Source organism: Doryrhamphus excisus, chromosome 18 (genome assembly GCF_030265055.1).
Source record: "Doryrhamphus excisus isolate RoL2022-K1 chromosome 18, RoL_Dexc_1.0, whole genome shotgun sequence".
NCBI lineage: Eukaryota > Metazoa > Chordata > Actinopteri > Syngnathiformes > Syngnathidae > Doryrhamphus > Doryrhamphus excisus.
In genome coordinates this window covers 11,908,557-11,934,033 of record NC_080483.1, presented here as the reverse complement: position 1 = coordinate 11,934,033, position 25,477 = coordinate 11,908,557, and the positions used below count along the sequence as shown (strand labels likewise).

General features: G+C 41.7%; 1 protein-coding gene across 1 annotated transcript; it reads right to left on the bottom strand.

The window, feature by feature from the left end:
* Nucleotides 1-506: 506 nt before the first annotated feature.
* Nucleotides 507-24,736, bottom strand: tead3b (TEA domain family member 3 b). The gene is made up of 16 exons (XM_058055837.1): nucleotides 24,725-24,736; nucleotides 23,927-24,005; nucleotides 18,310-18,531; nucleotides 9,614-9,678; nucleotides 8,693-8,755; nucleotides 8,484-8,546; nucleotides 6,583-6,594; nucleotides 5,804-5,923; nucleotides 5,672-5,715; nucleotides 5,489-5,545; nucleotides 5,132-5,196; nucleotides 4,901-5,037; nucleotides 4,529-4,702; nucleotides 4,220-4,363; nucleotides 3,977-4,129; nucleotides 507-2,457 (listed from the first exon to the last, which is right to left on the bottom strand). Exons 1-16 carry the CDS (start codon nucleotides 24,734-24,736, stop codon nucleotides 2,344-2,346), a joined length of 1,524 nt encoding a protein of 507 aa, XP_057911820.1. The 3' UTR covers nucleotides 507-2,343.
* Nucleotides 24,737-25,477: the final 741 nt, after the last annotated feature.

Below are 25,477 nucleotides of genomic sequence, written 5' to 3'. Positions count from 1 at the left end.
GCAGTAACCCAAATTAGGCTTTGGCTTTCAAACAAAAAATACCCATGAGACAATATTCATGTATGGTTTGTGATTTTTACATCCGCTTTAATAGACATAAAAGTAAACTAGATGCGATTACTTAAAAGTTAACGTTTAAATAAAATCATGTCCGGGATGAGTTTGCTAACTTCAAAGCTGCTGGCGGTTATTTTCCGCTTCCGTAGAAATCTGGGATATGTAGTTCAGCCACCAGGATAACGTCTTTATCGTGTGTGAGGTCAGCACTGTGTACTTATTTCATTTTAATGTGTTAAATTGTCTCACAAGTGTTGGCCAAGTGATAAAATTAATAATAAATTAACACATGTAACTAAAATGTAATGAAATATGTAACTTAAGTTGAATAATTGCCTGACTACTGTATATGTGCCCGACCTGGTGAGTGTAAGTGGCATACAAAACGGAAGATATGAATGAAAAGTAAGACTTTAGTAGACAAATACAATTATCACACAAATTAATATGGGGAAAATGGCCCCCAAAGGCACCATGTGTCTTTTATTGTTAGATACAATGGTTTGATTACATAGTCCAACCTCTATTTGGAAGTATAAAATTGCAATTCACAATTGTAGCAAAGACAATAGTAAACCACCTTCAACCAAAAAAACAAAAACAACAAATAAACACCCTCCCACACCATTCAGAATATGATACATTAGATATCTCATATTAATTATCAATATCAGCACAATCACACATTAATTTCAGTGAAGCGCAAACACTGAAAGTCAAGACGACAGAATCAAAACACAAATGGTAATGGCAATAAAACGGTATAAAAGATACACTGAGCAAAGGAGCGTTTTTTTGTCTAGGTTGCAACATTCAAAGGCAGGCAGGCACTCCATCAATGTCAGATTTTATGGCAAAAAATTGTCCAAGTGAGACTCTTTTTCGCTTGTCTTGCAGGATCCAAAAGAAGTCCTGCCATACTTACCGACTCAACATTTCCATCTGAATGAAAAATAATCAATATGCTTCAAGTGAACCCCCCCTCTACCCTTAGAAGTATCTGCTTGTCAACCCTATAAATAACAATCAATGGTCATGTTCCACAGCACAGAGACAACAGTTTTGAGTTGGATGTCAAAAATCTTAAATATCAACATTTAAGCTTTTATGGGCATTGAGTGAAGAGTAAAGCGAATGACTTCACAGCACGCAATTTCTTTTTTAAACAAAAGAAACAGTGATTCAATTCTTTCATATTTCCTCTCTGTGCTGAGATCACAAATAACACCCTCCCCCCCTCCCACCCTACGGTACCCTAAAAATAAAAATACTCCTATGTAACACACATTCCTTTAGGAACCATTTGACTCACAGTACAGACACAATGTATTTTTCACTTAGGCTACATTTATCAAGGGAGAAAATCCTACACATCCCCTCCCCATCAGCCCTCGCCAAGTACACATCTTCCAATAAAGCAATAGTTCCTTTTCCACCAAATTTATTTTGGGGAAAAAAATCCCCCAAATCCCAGACTTTCCCTGGAAAAGTACCTAATAGTGAGGTGGGTCATCTCAGAATCCCGGGAACTTCTCAAGGACCTGATTTGAATCAATTTTCCAGGATAAACGTTGCTGAAAATGTCGGTGGAAACGGTGCTATTGTAACAGGGGTTATAAAAGGAGTGGGGGGGAAGGCAAAGCGCTGGCTTTACGTAAGGCAAGCAGGCAGAAGAAACATCTGTAAGACCTGATTTTGTGTATTACAACAGACAGGCAGTACCACAAATAAGGCTACAATGCTAAGCCTTCACACTGTACAACAAAGTATTATAACTGGGGAGATAAGAGTGTTATAAACTAACATCCGAAGGGTTTGTATGTCCAATTTTCTGATGAGGATCTGCTCGTTTAAAAAAAAAAAAAATACAAGAGGTAGTACAAAAGGCAATCAAAAGTGGCAGGCAATGATATCATCTTTGGAGGAAAAAGGCACTTGTCTTTCCTAACGAAAACCTACTACAAACACCACTTGGCTCCTCCATGGTCCAGTTCTTGCACTTATTGCGCCGAGTAATGTCTTCTCATTCACTTAAGCACCTCCTCACTCCCTCAAGAATCATTCCAATCTCTATCACATACCTCCACTTCATCTAAAAAGGTGTGTTTAAACACGAGCTACTGGTCTGATAAATGTGTTTTATTCCAAAAAACGTCCCCTTGTTGGTTTACTCTAGCATCGTTTCAATGTCATTCCAGGCTTTCCTGGCTTAGTCGAGCTGGCTGAAGAGGGATAGATTGTGTTTCACTGTTTTGTCTGGCTCGTCACAAGACGTCCTTGCTAGTGTTAGTCCTTCACGAGTCTGTAGACGTGGTACTGAGCGCCGTGCTCGCTCGTGGACACCTCAAACACAAACGCTATGCACAGCAGAGTCTCCTGGGTGTCGCGGTTCGTCACCACCTGTGGAAGGAAAGGAATAGAGATGCAATCATGTCATGTTCATTCATTCATTCGTTCGTTCATTTTCTACCGCTTATCCTCACGGGGGACGCGGGGGTTGCTGGAGCCTATCACAGCTGTCTTTGGGCGAGAGGCGGGGTAACACCCTGGACTGGACGCCAGCCAATCACAGGGGTGTGCTTGTTATGTTTTTATGAATTCACCTTAATCAATGTTTCCCGTACATTATTTTATTTTATTTATTATAGATTTGGCACTACCGGTTGGTCCTCGCTGTCTGTGAAACAACTCTGTACAATAAGTGGTCACACCTCAAGCACCTGGACTGCCAGAGAAGAAGACAACGTTGCAAGAGGACCCCCTCTTGCAGTGGTGGTGCCAGCTCCACCGTATTTAGCAAGTATTTGCAATAATCTATCAACTTAGCAACAACAAATCAAGACACTTTTTCTTCTCAGAAACAGTGGATGCTAGTGTTGGCCACTTCCCCCATAGAAAAGCACTCACAGGTCCTACAGCGTTCATATATACAGTATGCATATAAATATATATATATTGTTACTGAATGCACTGAAAAGGGAAAGACGTGCGCTCCTGTTTCACATAGGGATTGTGGATGGTGGGCAGTTTTCCTTTAACAAAATGAGGAAAAGCAGTAGAAAATGAATGAATGAATGAATGTAGTGAAAATGTAGTGAGCTACTACTCTATAATGGGGAAAGGAAGACAAATTGAAGATTTTTTTTAATGCCAGCTAAAACATCTAATACCTCAGCACAATTCAAATTAGCATTTTGTGGAGCCCTGCATAGACGTTACTTGGTTGTAGTAGTTTTGTGCCATTTTTAAGGAGTTTAAATTACAGCAGAAGTGTCATGCTTATTCATTCATTTTCTACCGCTTATCCTCATGAGGGTCGCGGAGGTTACTGGAGCCTATCTCAGCTGTCTTTGGGCGAGAGGCGGGGTACACCCTGGACTGGTTGGCAGGGCACATATAGACAAACAACCATTCACACTCACATTCATACCTATGGATAATTTGGAGTTGCTAATTAACCTAGCATGTTTTTGGAATGTGGGAGGAAACCGGAGTACCCGGAGAAAACCCACGCATGCACGGGGAGAACATGCAAACTCCACACAGAGATGGCCGAGGGTGGGATTGAACTCGGGTCTCCTAGCTGTGAGGTCTGCGCGCTAACCACTCGGACGCCGTACAGCCCGTGTCTTGCTTAAGTATAGTTAAAAGATCATATTTAATTCCCCATAGCATGCCACAAAATCAGGTAGAAAGTCTTCCCAGGAGAGCGGAAGCTGTTATAGATTGAAAAGGTTGGCCCAAAAGTGGAATGGACACATGTACCAATACTTTTGACCATAAGTAAGCACATGTTGACTGACAACATGCTAACTGGTGCAATCATATGCTGTTTTTGTTGTGCTATACAGCTTCCATTGAACTATAGTAGGCTATGCAGGGGCTACAACACATGCTTTGTTTAGGTAGACATCTGTACCTGGAGGATGGTGAAGTTTTCAAGAACACTGTTCATCATGTATTTTTCAGGCAAGTGTTTCAGTTTGTGGATGAAGTTGATCATGTACTCGCACATCGGGGAGCGGTGGATCCTGTAAACGCACTTTCCTCCCTCCAGGCGGGCGTACTCCGTCTACGACAGGAGGAGATGGCAACATCAGATAAGAGAAAACATCTCATCTTTGCCATACATGAGGAGATAGTCGATGATGTGTAGTGTTACCTCCACTTTCTCCACAACCTGCTTCCCAAAGGAGCAGACTTTGGTGGAAACAGTGATGGTCATGTTCTCAATGCTACTGTACTGACTGGTGACGCCGTAGAAAGAACCTGGGCCATCCTGCATGCCGCTGCTGTTCAGGTCAGCCTGTAAATGGCATTATCATTATATTGATTGTCTCTTCAAGGTATAATACTATAGGAGTAAAATTGGGTATATATTTGAGTAATCAGTGTACAGCTGGACTGAAACAGTCAAAATAGCTTTTGTTTGATATTGTACGACTACAAGACAAAACAATCAATGTCATACCCAAAATTTAACGAGGAAAAAAGCATTCTGGGGGCCTTTCTCGTAAAGTTCCTTAAGGCCACCCTTCTTCTCAGGGAACTTGTCGTAAATCTGCCGGATGTCCACAGCCTCCAGGAGTGGGTCGCTGTAGGAGGGGTTGGTCTGTCCTATGTGGACAAACAGGTGTTTGCTGTACTGCAGTATGGAGACACAAGAAAGGGCACGCTTCAGACATGTGCAATGTACAGTTGATGTGCAATTGTATCAACGTCAGACAGTGTGTGATTAAATTGCAGCGATATCCCGCCTGTAGGTTCTGTGTCAAAAGAAAATTTCTCATGGCAAGAACTTCTCTTACAGGTTCTGAGGTGGCCTTTTTTTTTCTAAACTCACAGTGTCTGGGTCTCTTTGAACCTCCATGAAGGCCGAGTATTCCAACATGCGCAACTTTGAGGAGGCAATGGTCCGGTCCTGCCACACTGGCACTGCCGTGGCGGTGGGAGCGGAAGGCGGTGCCAAGGGCTCATAACCTGAATACAATACAAATAAAATGTTAATTATTGTTTAATTATCATAACAATTTGTCCTATATGATCATTTACTACTCATTTTAATGAGACCTACTTGGTATGGACTGCAGTACTGGACCTGATAGGCTCGGGTATGGAGGCTGTGCAAAAGGTTTGATACTAGAAGACAGTGAAAGGTTTCGTGAGACATCCTTTACAGATCAGCTTTCATACATAAATGCCTTAAATGTGGATTAGTGTCAAAGTAAGCATGTGTTGCTGCACCAGCGAAGCGTAAGTCCACCTGCTTCATTGCATTTTCATCAGTCGACAAATTGAACAACTATTCGGGTTATTTTGTTTTGAAGATGGGATTTCAATTTGGTGCAGGAAACATAACATACAAGACAGTGCAGTAGTTAGTAGTAGTGCTTTGGTGCTCACAGTTGGACCTCATCTTAGGCGAACTTACGCATGGCTGGTGCGGCAAATCCCAGGAGTCCTTCCCGGGTTGAGATTTAGAACCAGCCTAGTGTGCAAAAACGTGACGCGTTAAACATGCCTACTCTTAACGTTCCTAATTAATGCACTGACTCGTCTTCAGAAAGACAACGTTGTCTCCAAACATGGACCTTGGCGTCACCCAGCTACTTACTCCTGAGAAGGTCCAGGCTGTCCCGGCATTGGTGCCGACCAGAACTGGAAAAGTGAGGCAATGTTTTCCCATCAGTCCAAAATACTTCAAAAGGCACATGGAATGAAAAGGTACATTGAAGAGAGGTCTCACTCTGCCTGTTTGGTAGGGGGCGGGGGGTAGTGGCGGAAGATGATTCTTCATCGGCGAGACGATCTGCGCGGACGATAGTGCTGCCATGTTCTGCAGGGCTTTGTCTTTAGATGCCTGATCCTGCAAGTTGGCATAGAAGGAAGCAATTTGACCACAAGGGGGCGCCAGAATCTACACATAACCACTGCTCTACACTGTAAACATTTATTGCTGATTGTCTCAGTTGCCATTTTGATTAGCGGAGTGTAACAGCCAATAATGGGTGACTAAAGAAGACTTCCATTGTTACAAAGTAAGGTCGAGTGTTACTGTGGTCGCCATGGAAACGGAAGGATGAAGCCAGCAGCTGGATGTCAGTGTGTACGGCAGTGTGATGAAAAGATGACTCATAATGGCGTCACACAATTAAAAAAAAATCGCTGTATTAACGCTTATTTTATTCATATTTCAAGATCATAAACGTCCCTGCTTGTTTTTTTAGTACCTTTGCAAAAAAAAGCTTCAATGTGTGAAGCTTTGAAGAAAAGTCGAGAGCCCAAAAATCAAAACAAGCAGCACCTCAATGAAGCAAGCGAGGATGCACAGCAGCGTTCAAAGCGTGGACGTTTTTTCCGAAGCACACCTGATGCCTCATTATGGGATAGCGAAAGGGGTGGGGTGGGGGAATTGGGAGGGTCGGAGGGGTGGGGTGCCATGCCAGCAGAGGGCCATTAGAAGGCGCATTGATGCTGAAGGCGAGTAGGGAAGCACAGTGTACGGGACGAGTGAGATTCACTTACCAAATTCATTGCCTAAACCAAAAAAAACAACAACAAAAAAAAGAAAAATAAAACATTAGTACTATGCATTTAAGTTTAATTAAGACTTTGGGGCCATACTGCAAAGTGATGCAAAAATAATAATTGATAGGTTGCTTGTTAATAAATACATGAAAAATCTTTTACGGTGTATTAAGCAATATATACATATATTTTTACAACATTTTTAAGAAATGTGGACTAATTTAGGATGAACAGCTAATATTTTTAGTCCATGGGTATGATGTTTAAGTGTCATAAGTCATCATTTAATAGAAGTTATTTATTTGGGTCGAAACAATACATGAGAAATGAAAGCTGAAGGGAGAATGTACTGCATATCAGGGGACCCCAACCTACTCTTTAGAGAAGATGCAAAGAGGAGAACAACTTGCATAAATATCCTTTCTAATGATTGGCTTCACCTGTCTATGCAGGTCAAAGGTCAATAAGCTTACCAAACAAATTTGTATTCCAATAATTTGTATTATAGTATTCGTAATAGTATTAATATAAGCTATTCAAATCAATAAAACAACCAGGGTGCCCAAAATGTATGCACCTGCCTAGTTTTGTTTAAATAATTATTGCACACTTGTAAATCCTATAATGTTCATTTCACTTCTCATCCATCAACGTGTTTGTCTGCTATATGATATATTTAACTGAAATGGCTGATCCTAACAACCAGTGATTTATAAAGGAAAATCTTTAAAATTACCAAGGGTGCCCAAACTTTTTAATACTAGACTAGCGGCTAGCGAGGCGTGTTAGTCCCCCTGATCAATATACTAGTTTTCCGTGTTAGCTGCTGCAATAACAAAATCGCCGCAGCTTGGTTAATATACATACAAGTCTGTTAAGTAAATGGACATTGTTGCTGTTTTTTATTTGTACAGGCTTTAGCGTCAAAATAGGTATTTCCCATGGAGTCCATTGTTAGCTAGCTCATATTAACTCATTTTCTTGCGCTAGAATGAACAGAAAAAGGAAAGAAATATATGCTTTCTTGTGTTTAGTAATATTATACAATCAACGGATTTTACTCTGACTTCGCATTTGGGTCAAAGTTGGCCAGGGCAGGTTAACCGTGTTAACAGGCTCACTGGGGTTTCTTAATAAACTTCCCAGACCAATGAGGACAATGGGGAGACAAGAAAATGTATCAAGAAAATTAGTATTAGAATCCCAAGATACTCTAAGAAATATTGAGGAGAAGCTTTATTATTTGTTGCTGCTGTATAGCCTGGAGAGAACGTGACACCACTAAAGACGAGGAGGTCTTCTGTTTTTTTTGCAGGATTAGTCACCATGTTAAGTTAAGGTTCTGTATCTAAAATGTGTGCACAAGGTATGAATGCTAAAACTTAAACAAAGGCAAGAGGGGATAGACCAAAGGAAGAAACTATAGTTTGAAATTGAGCATCATTATAAAAGGACATTACAAACACATATGAGAGGAGCTGAAGGGGTCAGAGTAGAGAAAGTAGACTCAGTAAAAGAGAGCATGCTGCAGAAGCGTGAAAGACAAAGCTTCTCATAATAAAGCTTGTGTAGCATACAGTTGTCAGCCTCTATTTATTTTAACCATATTATTATTAACATTTTTAAATATATTAGGGAATACAGCTTGTGATGTTAAAGAGTATCTCTTTGAGCGCTGCATGCATGGTATTAAAGCAAGAAAAACGTTCTCTGATGATCCTAAAAAAAAAGGCGGAATTAGTTTGATAACACTTGTGTTGACCAAGCTTGCATCCACTTTTCTAGCATGAGCTAGCTTCAGTATGATCTAATGCTGTGACGCTGAGGCTAATAAAAGTAGTAGTTAGTGCAAAGCCAAGCCTTTTGCAGCCCCGCTGAGCCCGCTGTGAAGCGCATACCTTTAGCTTTGACTGGATCTCGCGAGATTTTCTCCGGGCGAGAACCTGCAAGTGGCTAGAAACCTGCATAGAAGAATAGCCACAGAGGAGGAGGGAAGGAGGGAAAGGACAAACAGGACAGAAGAAGGGAAAAGGGAAGCCGTAACCAAAGAGGAAAGAGACGCCCGGTCAGTGTCGCCGGAGAGGCGTGGCAGGCCGCCATCACCTACCTTGATACCCGCCTGGTATTCGCGAACTTTCTTCCGTGCTAACACCTGTATGTGACTAGACACCTAAAGGGGTGTGAGAGAGTTTTTGAGCTCAAAAACAACAACATGCATTAGGATAGATGCGCACGTGCACACTTGCATGCATGTAAGAGCAACCTTTAACAACTGGACAGTAGGACCTCTAAAGTTCTGGCAGTAAAACCAATTAAAACACACACATAAACGACTGGACAGTGGAGCCTCCAAAGTTCTGGCAGTACTACTAATTAAAACACACACAAAAACTTGGATTTTCAGACTGAATTTTTATTTACTTTAGCTTTTTTGTGTATGTCAGACATATATAATACATATGTGATACACATGCCGCAAAGTGAGCTTGGATTTAGTGGTTGTGCGAAGAGACTTGCCTGCCTAGCACATCAATCACTGTCACTCAACTTCAAGTTCAATCTAAAAATTACTAAATATTAAATCATTAATTTTATTATTAATATTAATTATTAAGATGTACTGTAGAAAAAGCTTTAATTGTGGTATTATTTCCTGTGAGGAAAAAAAAATTCAAATTCTAATTAAGGATGGAAATTGTTCAACCTTGGAGGTACCACTGTACTTACATTAGGAAAAAATAATATCACAGTGTAAGGGAGCTTCCAACTGGTTAGTAAATTAATAATACCCCATATGTATTTATTCATATTTGGATGCAGTGTATATAATAACACTGCAATAAGCAATCATCCATAACACTGAAAAAAACTTTTTTTGAGTAAAAAATATATTTATATACATTAGAATTAAGACATACTTGCAACCAAAAAGAAAATGAACATATTAGAGTCATGCATTTAACAACATTACTGTACGGTAATACGGGCATGCCAGTGGTTCAGACAAAAAACAAAAAAATGTATTCACCTGTTTCCTTGTGCGAGTTTTGCCCGTCCTCAGCTTGATGTACCGCGCTATCAATTCATTGCGACCTGCATAGAAAAAAAGAAACACAAGCATGTCAATAGAGGAAGGCATGGAGCAAACCACATGAACAGCCAACACTGGACAGAAGGTGGTGCTGAAGTTGCAGTAACAACAGCATCTGAACCATTGAAGTGGTTTGACCTTTCCAGAGCGCAGCAGACGGAGGGCAAACACTTTGTCACGGGTCAAAGGGCACAATAACACCTCTGTTTCCTATTTGAGACACTTATTTTCAAGACTTTCAGGGATTAAAACACACAGGTGTTAAAAACTGACTATTTTGTCATTTGAATTGTGGGACGGATTGATCAAAGAACTCAAACGGTGTCGCAATTTAATCCAGTTTAAGAAACAATACCAACATCTCAATCGGAAGAAGGCGGCTGACAATCATGTCTGATAGAATAAGAATAAGAATAAGTTACTTCCAGCTTAGTCTATATCCTGCATTCATATACAGTGGTGTGCATAAGTTATAAATTTATATACATTGATGGATTGATAGAATATTCTATTGCTATCAGTATAAATCAATAAATTGATATGTATTGATAGCAATTCATCTATATATATATAGATTACTTTTATGTGTTGTGAAAAGGTGTTTGCTTCCCTCCTGATTTCCTATTTTTTGCATGTCTGTCACACTTAAATAGAAACACAACAATTTGAAATATTAATCAATGGGGTAGGATTAAATATCTACTCTATTTCTTCTTTCTGTTGATGTATGCAAATATAAATGTGTGCTGTTCCCCAATGTAAATCTTTAAGTATGTCCGAAACAAGACATAAATAAACCAAGTGAGACAACAAACCACCTTGTCTCACTTTATTGTCTACTCGTAAGGGTGCTCCACCCTAATCACCACAAACCCTGTTTTTTTTTTCCTCTGTGGCATAACATCTCCTCGGGACATTCTGCACAAAAAGTTTGTGCATCTATTCTGTGTCGTTCTCTGTATGTTTTGTGCTGCAAAAAAACACTGTTGTGCATGAGAAGTGCTAAAACATTATCATGTTTGCTTGAGGAAAAGCATTGATCATTCCAAGTCATGCAAACTGGGTTCCTGTGGCCTTCGAGCAGGCCAGAAGCAGATCCTTGGATGGCTTTATCTGACAATGATTTAAACGGTGAGATAGATTCACACCAGCGCAGGCTAACTAAGTGACTCCATTGTTCTTCCCATCCAGACACATAATGACAGGAAAATGTCCTGTTTGTCACACACTGTTTTAGCCTCCAGACGTCATTGCTTTTTGCAGTGACCATAAAAGTACAGCAGACCCCCTCGCTCTCTCTTTCTGCAGAACTAGCTGTCAGTCACTTTTGGTGGTCGGCCAGTCCGGCAGCTCAGCAGGACTGCTCGTCCGATTTTGAGCGAGTCCAGCCCCCTTCTGCCTTGGGCCAAAAGATGGACACACCCGCTCCAGCGCCTCCGCATTCCTCACATTCCTCCGAGCCTGACACATCTGTGCTAGCCAGTCTGATTGGCCTGGGCCTGCAAACACAACACACACACATACACATGCCCTCTCCTGTGCACTGCCAGCAGTCTGGGAGAAGCAAAGTGGGCTCCAGCCGGGAGAGGGCCATGGGGCTGGGGTAGAAGGTTGACAATTGACGAGAGACGAGAGAAGGGGGAGGGGATTAGGGCCAAGAGGGGCAGCTGATGCTGTAACTCTTGGAGGCTACACAAAGCCATCACTGTCTCTGCCAACAACTGCCACCTCGACGTAGAGGAGTAAGTTCCCCCCCCCCACCTCAAGACAACACCAGCGCGACGAGCATGGAGCAGAAAGCAACACCTGTTGCTGATCATCCCGGCAGATGATGTTAGAGAAGGGCGACAATGCCAGTCTCAACAACTGTCACCCTCCGTCTTTTCCACTAAAGGGCATCAATGATGTCACCATTGCACAGTTTTAAAACACATTAAAATGTTCTGTCGGTTTCCTCAAATCTGGGACTACACTACATTTGCTTTGAGATTTTTTTTCCCCTTCAGCGCCAAAGTTTTTGCTCATGTGGGGTTCAGTTGGTTTTCTTTAACATCTGAGGAGCGTAGTTCTAAACCTGCTCCATGTAGTAAGTGCCTTTATATAAGCTTTGATGTGAATTGGTGCTATACGTGAACCTGAATTGTTCAAATTCAGAAGTGATTCGATTGCTCACGCAGTATACTTGAGTCTTTGCTTTTCGACTAAAGCTCAGGAGCTGTCAGTAATATGTGCTTCAAAGTGTTGCCATCCATCAAAAAGGAATCAAGAAGAATATAGTCAAGTTATTTTCTGGGGGCCAGGGCCCCAAAATCCAGCCACTGGATTTCTCAGGTGCCAGTCCCAAGGTAAGATGCATTAGAAGGTTGCATCGGGAAGGTGCAAAAACATTCATTCATTTTCTACCACTTATCCTCACAAGGGTCGCGGGGGTGCTGGAGCCTATCCCAGCTGTCTTCGGGCAAGAGGCGGGGTACAACCTTGACTGGTCGCCAGCCAATCACAGGGCACATATAGACAAACAACCATTCACACTCACATTCATAGCTATGGACAATTTGGAGTCGACAATTAACCTAGCATGTTTTTGGAATGTGGAAGGAAACCGGAGTACCCGGAGAAAACCCACGGCGAGAACATGCAAACTCCACACAGAGATGGCCGAGGGTGGAATTGAAGGTGGAATCTGAACTTCTCCGCTGAAGCTGGAGCCTATCCCAGCTGTCTTCGGGGGAGAGGCGGCGTACACCCTGGACTGGTTGCCAGCCAATCACAGGGCACATATAGACAAACAACCATTCACACTCACATTCCTACCTATGGGCTTGAACTCGGGTCTCCTAGCGCTAACCACTCGACGGCCGTGCAGCCGTTGCAAAAACAATGCCAAACAAATCATTTTGCTGTGGCAACCCCCGATGAGAGAAACCAATAGATAACAAATGCATATTGATTTATTCAATGACAGCAGACGGCTATCATATATGATTGGCTAGGAGCTATCGCATTACAGATTGATAGTAATTACTATAAAATTTCCCCCCAAAAATTAAAAATATAGTTTTGCATATTGGCTACACAAAAACCTAATGCCGTTTTTACTTACCCTAACCCCACACCTCTTTCTGAGCAATCGATGTAGTTGATTAATTTTTGGATGCCATTGGTAACATAATGTCCTTGGTGGAGGCCATACAAGGCCATGCAATTATGTGTATCCTGTTAAAAAGGGTGAATATCATTTAATGATCATCATTGAGTGAAGTGACAGTTCAGTACAAAGAGTACACAAAGCTGCAAATAATCATCAATGAATCATCAGAGATCACCTTGTTAAAACAATGAGCCAGTAGGACTGGTTCTATGAGTCATTTTCACCAGAAGTGGCCGTAATATGGAGGAGTTGGAGCATGGAGGGGTACGCGCAGCAGGAGAACATACTAGGTGTAAACACAATTCGGAATTCTTCTCGTCTGATCCCCATTATTTTTTCGTGATTCCCTCCTGGGGTCGTGCTTAGACATCCACCCAGAATGCTGCAGCCTCTTTCCTGACAGACCACGCCTACCATCCTTTTTTAACTGCACCACTGCTGGAATTTTCCACTTCCATGTTAAGACAGTCAGCAAAAAGGTAATCTCTTTTCACGCTGTGTAACAATCTCTCCCCCTCCCCTCGCTGCCATGCTCTGCTCCCGCTCTCATAACATTGAGGTAATCCTAAATTGCTAACATACTGATCTGCAATGACTGAAAACATTCCTAACATCTCAGTGAGAGACTTACAGGGAATCACCAGCCCTGTGCTGTCATTGGCACGGCCCTGCTCATCTGTTGTCCTTTACACACATTCCAAATGCATTGACCATGCACTTAAAAAAAAAAAAAATCCAAAACAGACATGTCTGCCTCAAGCGTTAAAAGTATTTTATTTTACTACCCAGAGTGCATTTCATGACAGCTGAAAGGCTGAGAACAGAACGTGTGTGTGTGTGTGTGTATGTGTATGCGCGTGCATTCACGCATACTTGCTTGACACACCTGTCGGGGCCCGAAAACGCAGGTGAACGACATGTCAGCACAGCCCCGAAGAAAAACAAGACAGGTGACTTTTTTTTTCTCCATGCATACACACACACAATTTGGAACATACTTCCTGTGAGGCTGCAAATATGCCAAAATTATGCAAAATGCGCAGACAGGAATTAAGTGTTGGAGTGTTTTTGTTCATCCTCCACATGCACTGTGTGGTCCATAATAACAGGGGAAGTAATATTTCATGTATTAATTTAATGACTCTTTCGCACAGCCTTGTTTTTTTTCTGGCTTTTTCACGTTGCTGTTCTGCATATACAGCACTGACATGAAATGGTGGGGGGGACAAAGTTGAAAGGGCAATTTTGCACACACTGTTATAGCAATTTCCCATTTTGCTGGTGGTCTGTGTAAAAGGTGGAGGGAATGATGTGCCAGATTTACTGTTACCATAAAAATGTAGTGTTAGTGAGATAGTACAGAAGCCATAGGGGATGTGATAGAATTCATTATTTTTACACAGCCATTTTTTTTGCCTGGAGTTTTCCTATGTTGCCACATAGTCCATGGGGCAATTTTGCACAAAGTTGGGGAAATATCTCATTTTGATGGGGTTCTTGGAACAGAAAATTAAATGCAGAAACTACTAATGCACAAATTCTTCAAGATTTCTGTGTTAAACAGGCTTAGTAATTATGACAACAACGATATTAATTCACAAAAGTCAACTCAGCATTGTTAGCTTAGCATCGCAAATGTCAACTGACATAGCCTAACATCAAGACACTGCGTGAGTACAACTCACAAGTCTATGCTTTCCCTTTTGATCACGGGTACAAAATTATGCACAATGCTGCCAAAGGTAGTTGGAAGTGCCAACATTTCATAAAGAAGGTGAGAACACTACTGAATTCAAGAAATAACAAAGGCTGCGTCTATGTAGACCTCGCTGTCTGGTAGCTGTCATCAAGTCAAGGTAAAAATTATGTTAATTAAATGTTAAGTTCTTAATCATTGGTTACTTACATCCAATTAAATGTCAATACTATAATTGTAAAACTAATAAACAAAGTGTTTAGTGTTAACATTTTTTGGTTTGAGTCGGACTTTCTGGAACGGATTAATACAACACCAACTCCAAAAGATTGTAATCAATATTTGTTAGTTTGAAGGCCACTGGCTGTTTGCAGTTATTGATCAAACCGCACACTGATGATGTCAAGAATAATCTTTTTGTAACCAGTTGTTCCCTGTGGTGTTTTTTTTTTAAAGTGTAGTTTGCTTATTAAACACATATACTACACATAAATCTAAGATGCTTAATAAAATAAACTGCATCACTGATTTGGAAAGAGCCAAATGTTTATGACTTTGAAACAAGGCAATTTTTTGTAACTTTCACTCAACCATGCTAGTTATTGGTTTTGAAATAATCGGCTAACTAATAGTCAGACAGGAAACTGCTGTGACCACAGATGGAGTATTATCCTCTTATGATATAACAACGTAGGCTGGACTGCTGCTCATGTTGAGAAAGGACTCAGAGTTATTATTAACATGTGTGACTTATTACATTTGAGAGTCAGGCTGCTTGAACTGGCCGCCACTCTGTCAACGTTATGGAAATGACTGGTGATGCTACTGGGAAGTCTAGACGAGCCACGTGGAGCCAAGACGACACACATGTAGCTGGGCCCTCTTGATAAGGCAATGGAAATTTGAAGGTTTCCCACCAATGGAGAAGGTTCTTGGCAAAATGACTGGAATTCCTGATGATTCAGGGGATGATGTGTCTGCTTTTTGGAGGCCGCTGGAGGAGACTGCGATGGTAGACAGTGTAAGACGTAGCGACATCTTTAACATTCCCATAACCTTACGTCAGGGCAGCTTTTAGAAGTCGAGGTAATTGCCTTGTGAGAGCGTTTCATTTGGACCGTGCCGCCATGCCTTGGATGACTGAGTATAAATGGAGAGCGCCTCTAGGAGGGGGGTCCTGACAGTTTGTCGCTAAGGGGGTCTTTTTGTCGACATCCAATTGCAAAATGCAGACAACACTGCCCTGCTAAACAGGACTGGAGAGCTTTTTAGCCAGGTTGGCGTTTACAGCAAGTAAACAACAGGTCAAAATAAAACTCAGCAGAATTTTCCCAGAGCTACTTTCAGGAAACTGTTGAACACAAACGATGAAAAAAGTAAAGGATTCACCAAGCAGAACCAGCAGAAACGTCCTAGCTAAGCTGTATGTACTTATATTGGTATTGTTCTTGTTTTGGCCAATTGGTAGTAGGCTTGATTTTTGGTGACAATCGCTGTAATAAAATTTAGCTCTTTCAAATTATCTTCAAATTCTAAATTCATTAGCCAAGAAAAAAAAAATACAGTAATCCCTTGTTTATTACAGTTAACTGATTTCATTCAGACCAAAAACAACGAACAATGTGATCCAGTCTATGACAAAGCCCACAAAAGCCGCCCAAAAAAGAGCTCTGAAACTGAAAACGAATACCTCAAAAATACACGGTCTGTCGACAATGATTGATGGTTTTTATGGCTGCATTGAGCCCGGAATCGATTTCAACTTTTTGGGACTTGATGGTCAATAATTAAAGGGAAGGAAAAAGATTTACAAAGCTCAGCTGGAGAGGACGGGAGTGAGGGGGATGGATTTCATTGGTGAAAATAGCATACTTGGTAGTTCCACAAAACCAGAAAGAGGTCTGTTGGGGACGGGGGCCCAAAGCACAGGGCCCTGTGCTCTTCCTGTCAATCAACATTCACTGGTACTCATATTTCCGACCACAGAATATTAGCGTCACAGCACCAGCAATGAGAATTAGGAATCTGTACATCCAAAGACAAGTGCTTCAATTCCCCCACACCTGGAAGTCACCAAAGACGTAGGATGCATGTGGAGCTCTGCAGGACTTTTAGGGGTCAACACCTGCAACTTAATAAACACGCTGTAGGACACAGAATGAGGAAAACATGTGTGTGCATCTTTTACTGTATTCCCACGTCCCGATTCCTAGTGTGAATTCAACTTATATCCAATGCAAGACTTTCCTAGTTGCAACTCTCCCACTGACATCAGTGCAGGGAATCCAGTTCTACCATAAGACGGAAATCTGTGACAATGTGACTAGGAAGAAGCTATACAATTAGTGTCAAAAAACAGAAGGAAAGCAGCACACAAAAAGAAACAGGCAGGTGTTAATCAAATGAAGAGATGCTCTCAGAACAGCAAAAACCTGCTCATTGTGCCGGTGCAACTGGAAGAACCTGCCCCCGGGTCACGGCACAACATGCACTGACTTGTTACACGGAGTAGAGAGTGGAAGGAAAGAAAACACAGACTGTCATATTGTAACTGTGATAGAATATGAGCAAGAAAAGTATTTTACATGTGTACTTTTGGGTCAGTGGTCCCAACCTTTTTGAGCTCATGGACTGTTAACCCGCAAATGACCTCCAAACGCTTATCCTCAAAAAGGTCGTGGGGGGGGGGGGGGGGTCCGGAGCCTATCGTAGCTGTTTTCGGGCGAAAGACGGACTGGTCGCCAGCCAATCACAGGGACAACAAGGGTCGGGAAAAGCAAAATAAGAAGCCAAAAAGTTACCACTTCCACACAAAATAGGAGGAAAACTCATTCATTCATTCATTTTCTACCGCTTATCCTCACGAGGGTCGCGGGGGATGCTGGAGCCTATCCCAGCTGTCTTTGGGCGAGAGGCGGGGTACACCCTGGACTGGTGGCCAGCCAATCACAGGGCACATATAGACAAACAACCATTCACACTCACATTCATACCTATGGACAATTTGGAGTCGCCAATTAACCTAGCATGTTTTTGGAATGTGGGAGGAAACCGGAGTACCCAGAGAAAGCCCACGCATGCACAGGGAGAACATGCAAACTCCACACAGAGATGGCCGAGGGTGGGATTGAACTCGGGTCTCCTAGCTGTAAGGTCTGCGCGCGAACCACTCGGCCGCGGTGCAACCTGTACAATGATATAAAGTATAAATTCACGACAGACAACTAGCAAATAAAAACACAAATGAACACTGACTTGTGTTTCCTAAAGCCTGGAGTTTTCTTTTCCAGAGCAAAGATTATAATCCTGTGGTTTCAAGTGCATGATGTATTAACTGCTGTAATCTTGAGGAGTAGGAACGTTTGTATTTACTTGGCGGACCACCAACTCATGACAAAAACACTGAACCATCCCCTCCCGACCTAAAGAGGTTGAAATGGCAAAAAACGCCGGAGAAAGTTTGCTAAATCTCTTCAATCCCCAAAGAGTGAAAGCAAGCTAGCAGGAGTTGGCTTAGTTTAGCATGCTCCTGTGGTTGTGTGTGTGTGACTCGGGCTGACGAGTATATTTTCATGACGCTCAGCCAATCACCAGTCAGAACTCAGCCATGATGCATTGAGAGTCTTACGAATAATTGATTATTTTTAGTGCTCATTTTTCCCACTCAGGTGTTAACAAATATTGGAACTCTGCAAATTGAGCAACAACAAGGACAAGCTGAAGTGCCTCATGTGGCTTCGGAGCCACGGGTCACTGACCCCCTGTTCTAATTAAAAGCCGACTTACCATACATCTTGCCTTCGTCCGACAGGATGATTTTCCTCCGGCCGCATGGAGGGTAGATAGCAAGGGCCTCCTGAAAACTCTGCTCAATATCTGGGCTCCATACTCCTTCGGCGTCCCCGTCGATGGCCTTGTCCTCGTTGTCCCCATCCAGCCCATCTTCTGGGCTACCGTTGGCACTCCACTCGTTGGACGCAATGGTGGCGGCTCCCCCTGGGCCCGACCCTGAGCCCCAATATCAAAAGATGTGTAGAGGAGCTGTAAAAACATACAAGAGAGGCATTTCATAATTAGAATATTTGTCAAGAAACACAAACTTTTGCAGAGGACGCAGCCCGCAAAACAAGAACAGATGGTCGCAAGATGTTAAGAGGAGACATGCAACATAAAAACTGAGATGACATCACCTGATTATAAATATCAATAGCCCACATAAAACACCTGTACTCGGATCATTAGTGTTGCTTTAAGTTAAAGTGTTTAGTGTCCGTTTTAGCACATCTTTCTGTATTGTGTGTTGTCTCATAGCTTTTGAGAGAGATAACGTTCAAACAAAAGTTACCATAAAAACAAAAATAAAAAGCTCCAGTATGAGGTCACATTATAACAACTTTGCAACTACAGTAAGTGAAGAATGGTGTTAACTGTAATTTATCCACAGGTCATTGTTCTGACCTCCCTTGATTTGTTCTTTAATTTCCACAAACAAAACTCCTAACATTACTATTATTACCCCTATTATTTTTGCCTGTGTTGTATTCTTTGGATCGTACAAATTAGTTCAAGATAAACCATAAAATGAACTTTAAAGAGTGCACTAATCAAGACTGGCCTCAGAGAATGTCTGTGGTCTTTGTACTGTAGGAATTGTGTCTCACTGCGGTCAACTCATGGCTGACTGCGAGCACAAATCTTAAGAGTATTTTTCAAGCTGCCTTTACAGCACAGCATTGTCTCCCAAGAAGGACGTCTATGAAATAACCATAATGTTCCCCAAGTGCTTGTTTTTTCTACTTTAGCATTCATACAGATGCTGATGATAGTGAGTGTAAAGGATAAGTAGAAACGAGCAGCCTCAAAGTTTGTGGGAAAATGTCCCTCTTATTATGATGTTTGGCTTTGATCTCCTCACTTGTGAGACACTTCCAGTTATAAATCCTCTTATTTCCACGGGATATGTTCATCAGAGTAACACTGGAACATATAAATCAAAAAAATATAAGCCCGAGCTTCCAATAATCAGATCAACATACACTACAGGGGGTGGGCAAACTACGGCCTGGGGGCCACATCCGGCCCGCCAAGTGTTTGAATACGGCCCGCACATTCTTTTTGCAAGTATTTCATTTAAACTCATTGCATCATGGCTTCAGCCAACCTTTTAATGGTTTTGTCAATTTTGTTATTTGATTTGTTTACAAAGTGCTCCTGAAAAAAAGACCCAAGCACATAATAATAATAAATTTAATTTATAACACACTTTTCATCAAATAAATGATCTCAAAGTGCACATATAGCAGATTGCATGACACTTTTACAGATACAATAATACCAGGTGGACTGTTACGTGCAAAATATATAGTCTGGCCCCCCATCAATTTTATTAAATCAATGCGGCCCGCGAGTGAAAAAGTTTGCCCACCCCTGTAGTATACAGTATATGCAACTTAAAAAAAAGTAAAACAACTTTACCCACTCAAAAAAACTAGAAAGGCATGACATGCTAATGTTACTTTGTACGTATTATAAAATGTATCACCTCGGATGACACTGTTAATTATCTTTGTAATTGACAGTTTTCATATTATGACGTTTGTACATTTGGAAGTGAACCGTGGAAAAAGTTAGAGATGGCCTGAACACTCGGTTTCAGAGAGTTTTTGCTAACGCTGTCTCTTCGTGACATCACAGTGTGCCGGCAGTGAGCACAAGCTGCTTGAACACATTAACCGACCAATGAACAAAACTAATAAGTGAGTGATAAGTGAAACTGTGACAACATCCCCAATCCCTAATAACTGTTTTCCTTCCAATAAAAGCTTTAAAGCTTGTGTTTATAACAACACTATGGTGCCACTCTTCCATCGCACTAAACACGATATCGCACAACCCCAAATGGACTTTGACAAATATCCAGAAGTCACGGCACTAATTTTAGCAGGGGAGGTCTCTCGGTAATAGCAGACACTTTTTGCAACAGGGTCACGCTGCTATAACTCAACGCTGCAAGTGGCTGCTGGTTAGATCCACAGTTAGTCAGGGCTCTACGTTAAAAACAAAAATTACTTGCCCATGGGGAATCCTTAAGGTGAGAACTACTTGCCCGAACTTGCCCCATGTAAAATGAAAAGACTGCCATAATGATATCATATATCAATATATGCTGATAATTCATCAGATAATAGTACTGATGCATTGTATTTGGAGGAATGTCTGAAAATTTGTGGAGATGTATGTTAACATGGCAAGCCATGCTACCTTACACATGGTAGTCGTAGTAAGCAGTGATATTTATTTAAGTTGTACACCTCAATGAAACATTTGACACATTTGTGTACTAGTAAAGTGTTTTTAGAAAGAAATGCTCAGAAAAAATGCTCAATGGTCAAACAATAATTTGTGAAGCAAAGGTGAGAAAAATACACAGAGAAATGAAACCGCTAGGTTTTGTAGCTTGTGCAAAATCAGCACTTGGTATTGGATCTAATGGGTGGTGTTTCATTGTGACCACTTCAAATTGTCACAGCAATGTGATTCACTCACCTTTGCCATCATTTGATTTGCTGCCGCTAATAAAATACTTGTTTAGGAGGCACTGTTTCATCACTTTTTGGTGTTTTCCTTCAGAAGTTGTTGAAGAATTAGACGATGTTGGCAGGGACGCCATGATAGATGTTTTCCTAGTAAAACGATCGCTGATTGGTTGATCGCGAACAAGAACGGGTGTGGGTAAAACGCGGATTGTGGATTACGGACCGCGGTCTAAATAAACGATTCTGATTGGTCCATTTCAAGATTTGCAAGGATTGGTTTGCAAATTACCACCGGAATTACGCAGTCCGAGTTTTACCAACACCCAACAAGAACCGCTTTAAAAAAAACTCTTGGCAGTACGGCATGCTAAAGTGCACTTGCCCGACGGGAATATTAATGATTGGATTTACTTGCCCGAATTTTGTTTTAACTTGCCCCGGGCCATCGGTACAACGTTATTGTCGAGCCCTGGTTAGTGTACACAGGGATGATTCTGTAACACATGCTTTGGTAATACTGCTACTACTAATAATAATACTAATAAATATACACAATAGTGGATGATGGAGGGGTGGCTACTCTCTGGTTTCTTGTTCCAATTAGAACAAAAAAACCCCACAAACACAAACAATAGAGAAGCAGGAAGAAGAACAACATGCTAATAACATGATCTGACAACCCCGGCAGCACTCCGAGTGTGTTCAAGTGCTGAGAGCGGGGCCTGAATTCCAGACATGTCCTTATTAAGAAGGGGCTGCGAGCGCTCACTGTTTCACCTCCTGCCTCCCTTATGTCAAACCAACGCTGCTCCCCGCCCCCACTCCACTCCCAACAAGCCCCTCCATCCTCCACCTCCACCCAGCGCTCAGAATGTCTCTACCCAAATAAGGAGACGAGACCAGTCGATGCATGCACGGGAGGAGTGGGTGGTGGTGGCTCGGCCGGCAAGTTGGTTGGTTTGTTGGATAGAGAACGAAGAGGGGAGGGGACCAACGGGTTGGAGAGCGACGGGTGGGGGGGGTTGTTGTCCAATTTTGGCTTCCACTTTGGGGTTTGGAAAACAGAGGAATTGTTTGGGCTGGAATGCAACATCAGCAAGCCGAGCACACATGCTACACTTTGGGAGGGGGGGGGGGAGCCATTGTAAGTGAGACTATGATTCACTGCATCCTCTGGTGGAGTCACATTCATTACCATAACATAACACATTAAATCGCAGCGGCGCTCCGGCTCATCCCAGGACGTGAGACAGTAAAACCTCCAACGTGAGTCTAATTTCCACTGAGTAGTAAAATTTGATTCAACTGAATACAATACAATACTAACAGGTCCCAAAGTAACTCATCCAGTAACTTTAGTTCAGAAAACAACTGAAACAACAGCGCCTCTGCTGCTACAGTCAAGTACTGCACTGCAGTTGGACTCATTTGGTTAAAAACACATTTACCACAAAAGCTCAATACTTATTTACCATAAACAGGGCTGCGCAGTAATTGGGAGTAGGCAATAATTGCAAAAAACTTTCAAAACTCATTATATACAGCAAATTGTGTTATTTACTTTCATTTAAAATGGCATAAGAAAGTTCAAAGGAAAATGTAGGTGTCTTTATTAATATGTATATTGCACAACACAGACACAATAAAACCAATGTAGTAAGGAAACAAACTGCTAAGCATTAATACTGCTGAGGTATTAATTGTAAACAACAGTACAGCAAGTGTCATGCTTCAGTTTCACGTAGAGTAAAGCTGAGGTTCAGGAGGTTGCCTACAGCCTACAGCTGCCGGAGCTAATTACAGGTGTAATTTGCATTTTTGTTTCTGGCGACTATAGGAGACTGCAGTTGCGTGAATAGAGGTGTTAATAGGACAATTTGGGATAATCAACAATTAGTAGATCAGTGATATGAAGCTGTGACTTACATTCATGTTGTTTTGATTGTCAGCATATCAATAACAAGCAATTGCTTCTTGCTCATTTTAAACCAAAATGCACAAAAACAAATCTGTTGGGGAAAAAAAAAACAAAAGAAAACCTGCCACTTTGTGACTAAATGACATATTTGACAGAAAACTGACACAACACTCCCGCCACTTTCTGGGAGTCAGACCAGCGTGCAAAAAAAAATTCCAATGTGCAACAAGAATGTAAATAGCGCGGCAAAGCTGTGAGTGGCGACGGTTCATTCAAACTCAATCCCTCATTCCCTATGTTCTCAGCAGACACTACGACAATCATGTTACTTGCTGTCAATCAGAGACTTGAAACCAGCCAGCATTTACATCCTTTCTTCCTTCCAGAGTGGATTGTGTGAAGTATTCAGCTGAAATTCAGTAAGTCTAATGAGTCACTCTCACGCTGCTGGTCACATGGAGGAAAGCTGTTGGTAGATCAGGAAGGGGATTCCATTGCAGAATTTTTGCTCATGTGTGTCGTAATAACAAAACAGCAGCAAGCAGGTGCACAAAAAACAGTCTGGAAAAAAAATTGTTGTCATAGAAGATATGTTTTGCTGTAATTTTTTGTCTGCTTGGTCTTTAGTCTACAACTAAGTGTGACAAAACCGCTCTTTAAAAGTCTCTTTTCAAAGCTTTTAGTGAAATCTGACTGATGCATAAGTAACTGACGTAGCATGCACGGCATTGTCAAATACGCCGCGTACATTACTTTAGATAAAAACCGAAATAGAGGCAAGCTGAAGAAAACCCAATAAGGTGGAGGCAGTGTGACCAACGTAACACAAGCCGTTTTTTAACTTGCCAATTGCAGCGTGTATGTGAAGAAAAGATTCATGTGACTTAAGATGGCTGCTGAATAAAGTGTCAAGGGTTTCTTTTCGATGCTTTAATGGTTGAAAACAGACCTTTGTAGAGTTTGTCAGGCTCGTTGCCGTTGTTGTAATTAATGCTGATCTGTATCCTTTGTCTGGGTAATTTTGGCGACTGAGTGCGGCAACAATGTTCTTCAAAAGTGGATTTTAGAAGCTTTTCATGCAATATGTGTTAAAAAATATATTAGGAAAGCAGGAGGTGAACAAATGTAAGTTACTGATTGTAAAAGTACCAGATGGAGGGGTAGGATTTATTAAGCTTTGCTCCTTCCTACTGTGGAACTGGGAACTGATTATGTGATGCATTCAATTGTAATCTGATGCATGTTCAAATGAAATAAAACCATTACCATTACCATTAAATATAGGAAAAAATATAAAAAGTATTGTTGTCAATAGATATCTGACACAAGATGGCGGAGAAATAAATGGTTTCTTTTCAGTACTGTAACAGGAAAATTATCCTGGACAGACCTACCCCAAATTTACGATTCTACAAAAAAAAAAGGTATCCCGCTTGCAAACCACAAGCCCAGCTAGTGCTGAAGGGCCCCCACAGATGTAGAGGGAACGATTTCTGTCTGAACAAGAGACCTCCCCTCCCCAAGAGCAGCTCAGCCACCTCTGCAAGCCAACAGCAATGCAAACACACACACACACACACATTTGACAGGGGAAACAACAGGACTTGGCAGCAGAAGGAGCAGCTGCTCTTTAAGGTCGTATTACAAGAGAAAGAAAACATTTTAGGTTGCAGGCTCTCTCTGACAAGAGCATGTCTTTACTCCACTTACAGCAAATGCTCCATGTGGCCTTATAGATACAACTTACCATCATGGCCATTTACCAATCTATGAAAACAAATTCAGCAACTTCTGCCATCTCTACTCTTCCGAAAGGCCCTAATAAATTTGCTCTAGCCCCTCCAATAACTTCCTCCTACTTCCTCTCTGGCGCAGCGCTCAGGAAACAATCAGAGCCGAGCGTGAGAGGTACACACACTCACACACGCAAACGCGCACACCCCTTGTGAAGTCAAACATTTGCACTGGAGATACCAGCTGTGTGCCCAACAAAAACAATAGACTTGTATGTAAAGTCTTACTCGCAGGGAAAGCGATTCATACTCCGACTATGCCGCTTCTTATTCCTGTTTGTTTTTGTTTTCCTGCAACAAAAACACACAACATGGCTACAGTGAAGCATCGGGCTGAATGGTTCCAGGAGAGCCCCTCAAAATGGGCTCAAACTGGTTGAAAGAGTGTGTTCATCCAGGGTTAGCAACACTGGGCTCCATATAGCTTCAAATGGTCATGTGAGAATTAAGTGTTAATCCATCTGGAAAAGAAACGACTGACAACCGGCGAGTTTATAGCAGCGCACCAGACTGCTTCTGCTGGTTTTTTTTTTTCTTTTTTTTTTCTGTGAAAGCCTGAATCATCACTTTAAAAAATCGGAAACTTTCCAGAGAATGTAGCTGAGGGAAACCAATCTAGCCTGGATTGGTCATTTTGTGGCAAGCAAAGTGGTTGGAAGTAATAATCTGTGAAACCTTCAGGACATGCACGGCCTTGCAGCCAGTAT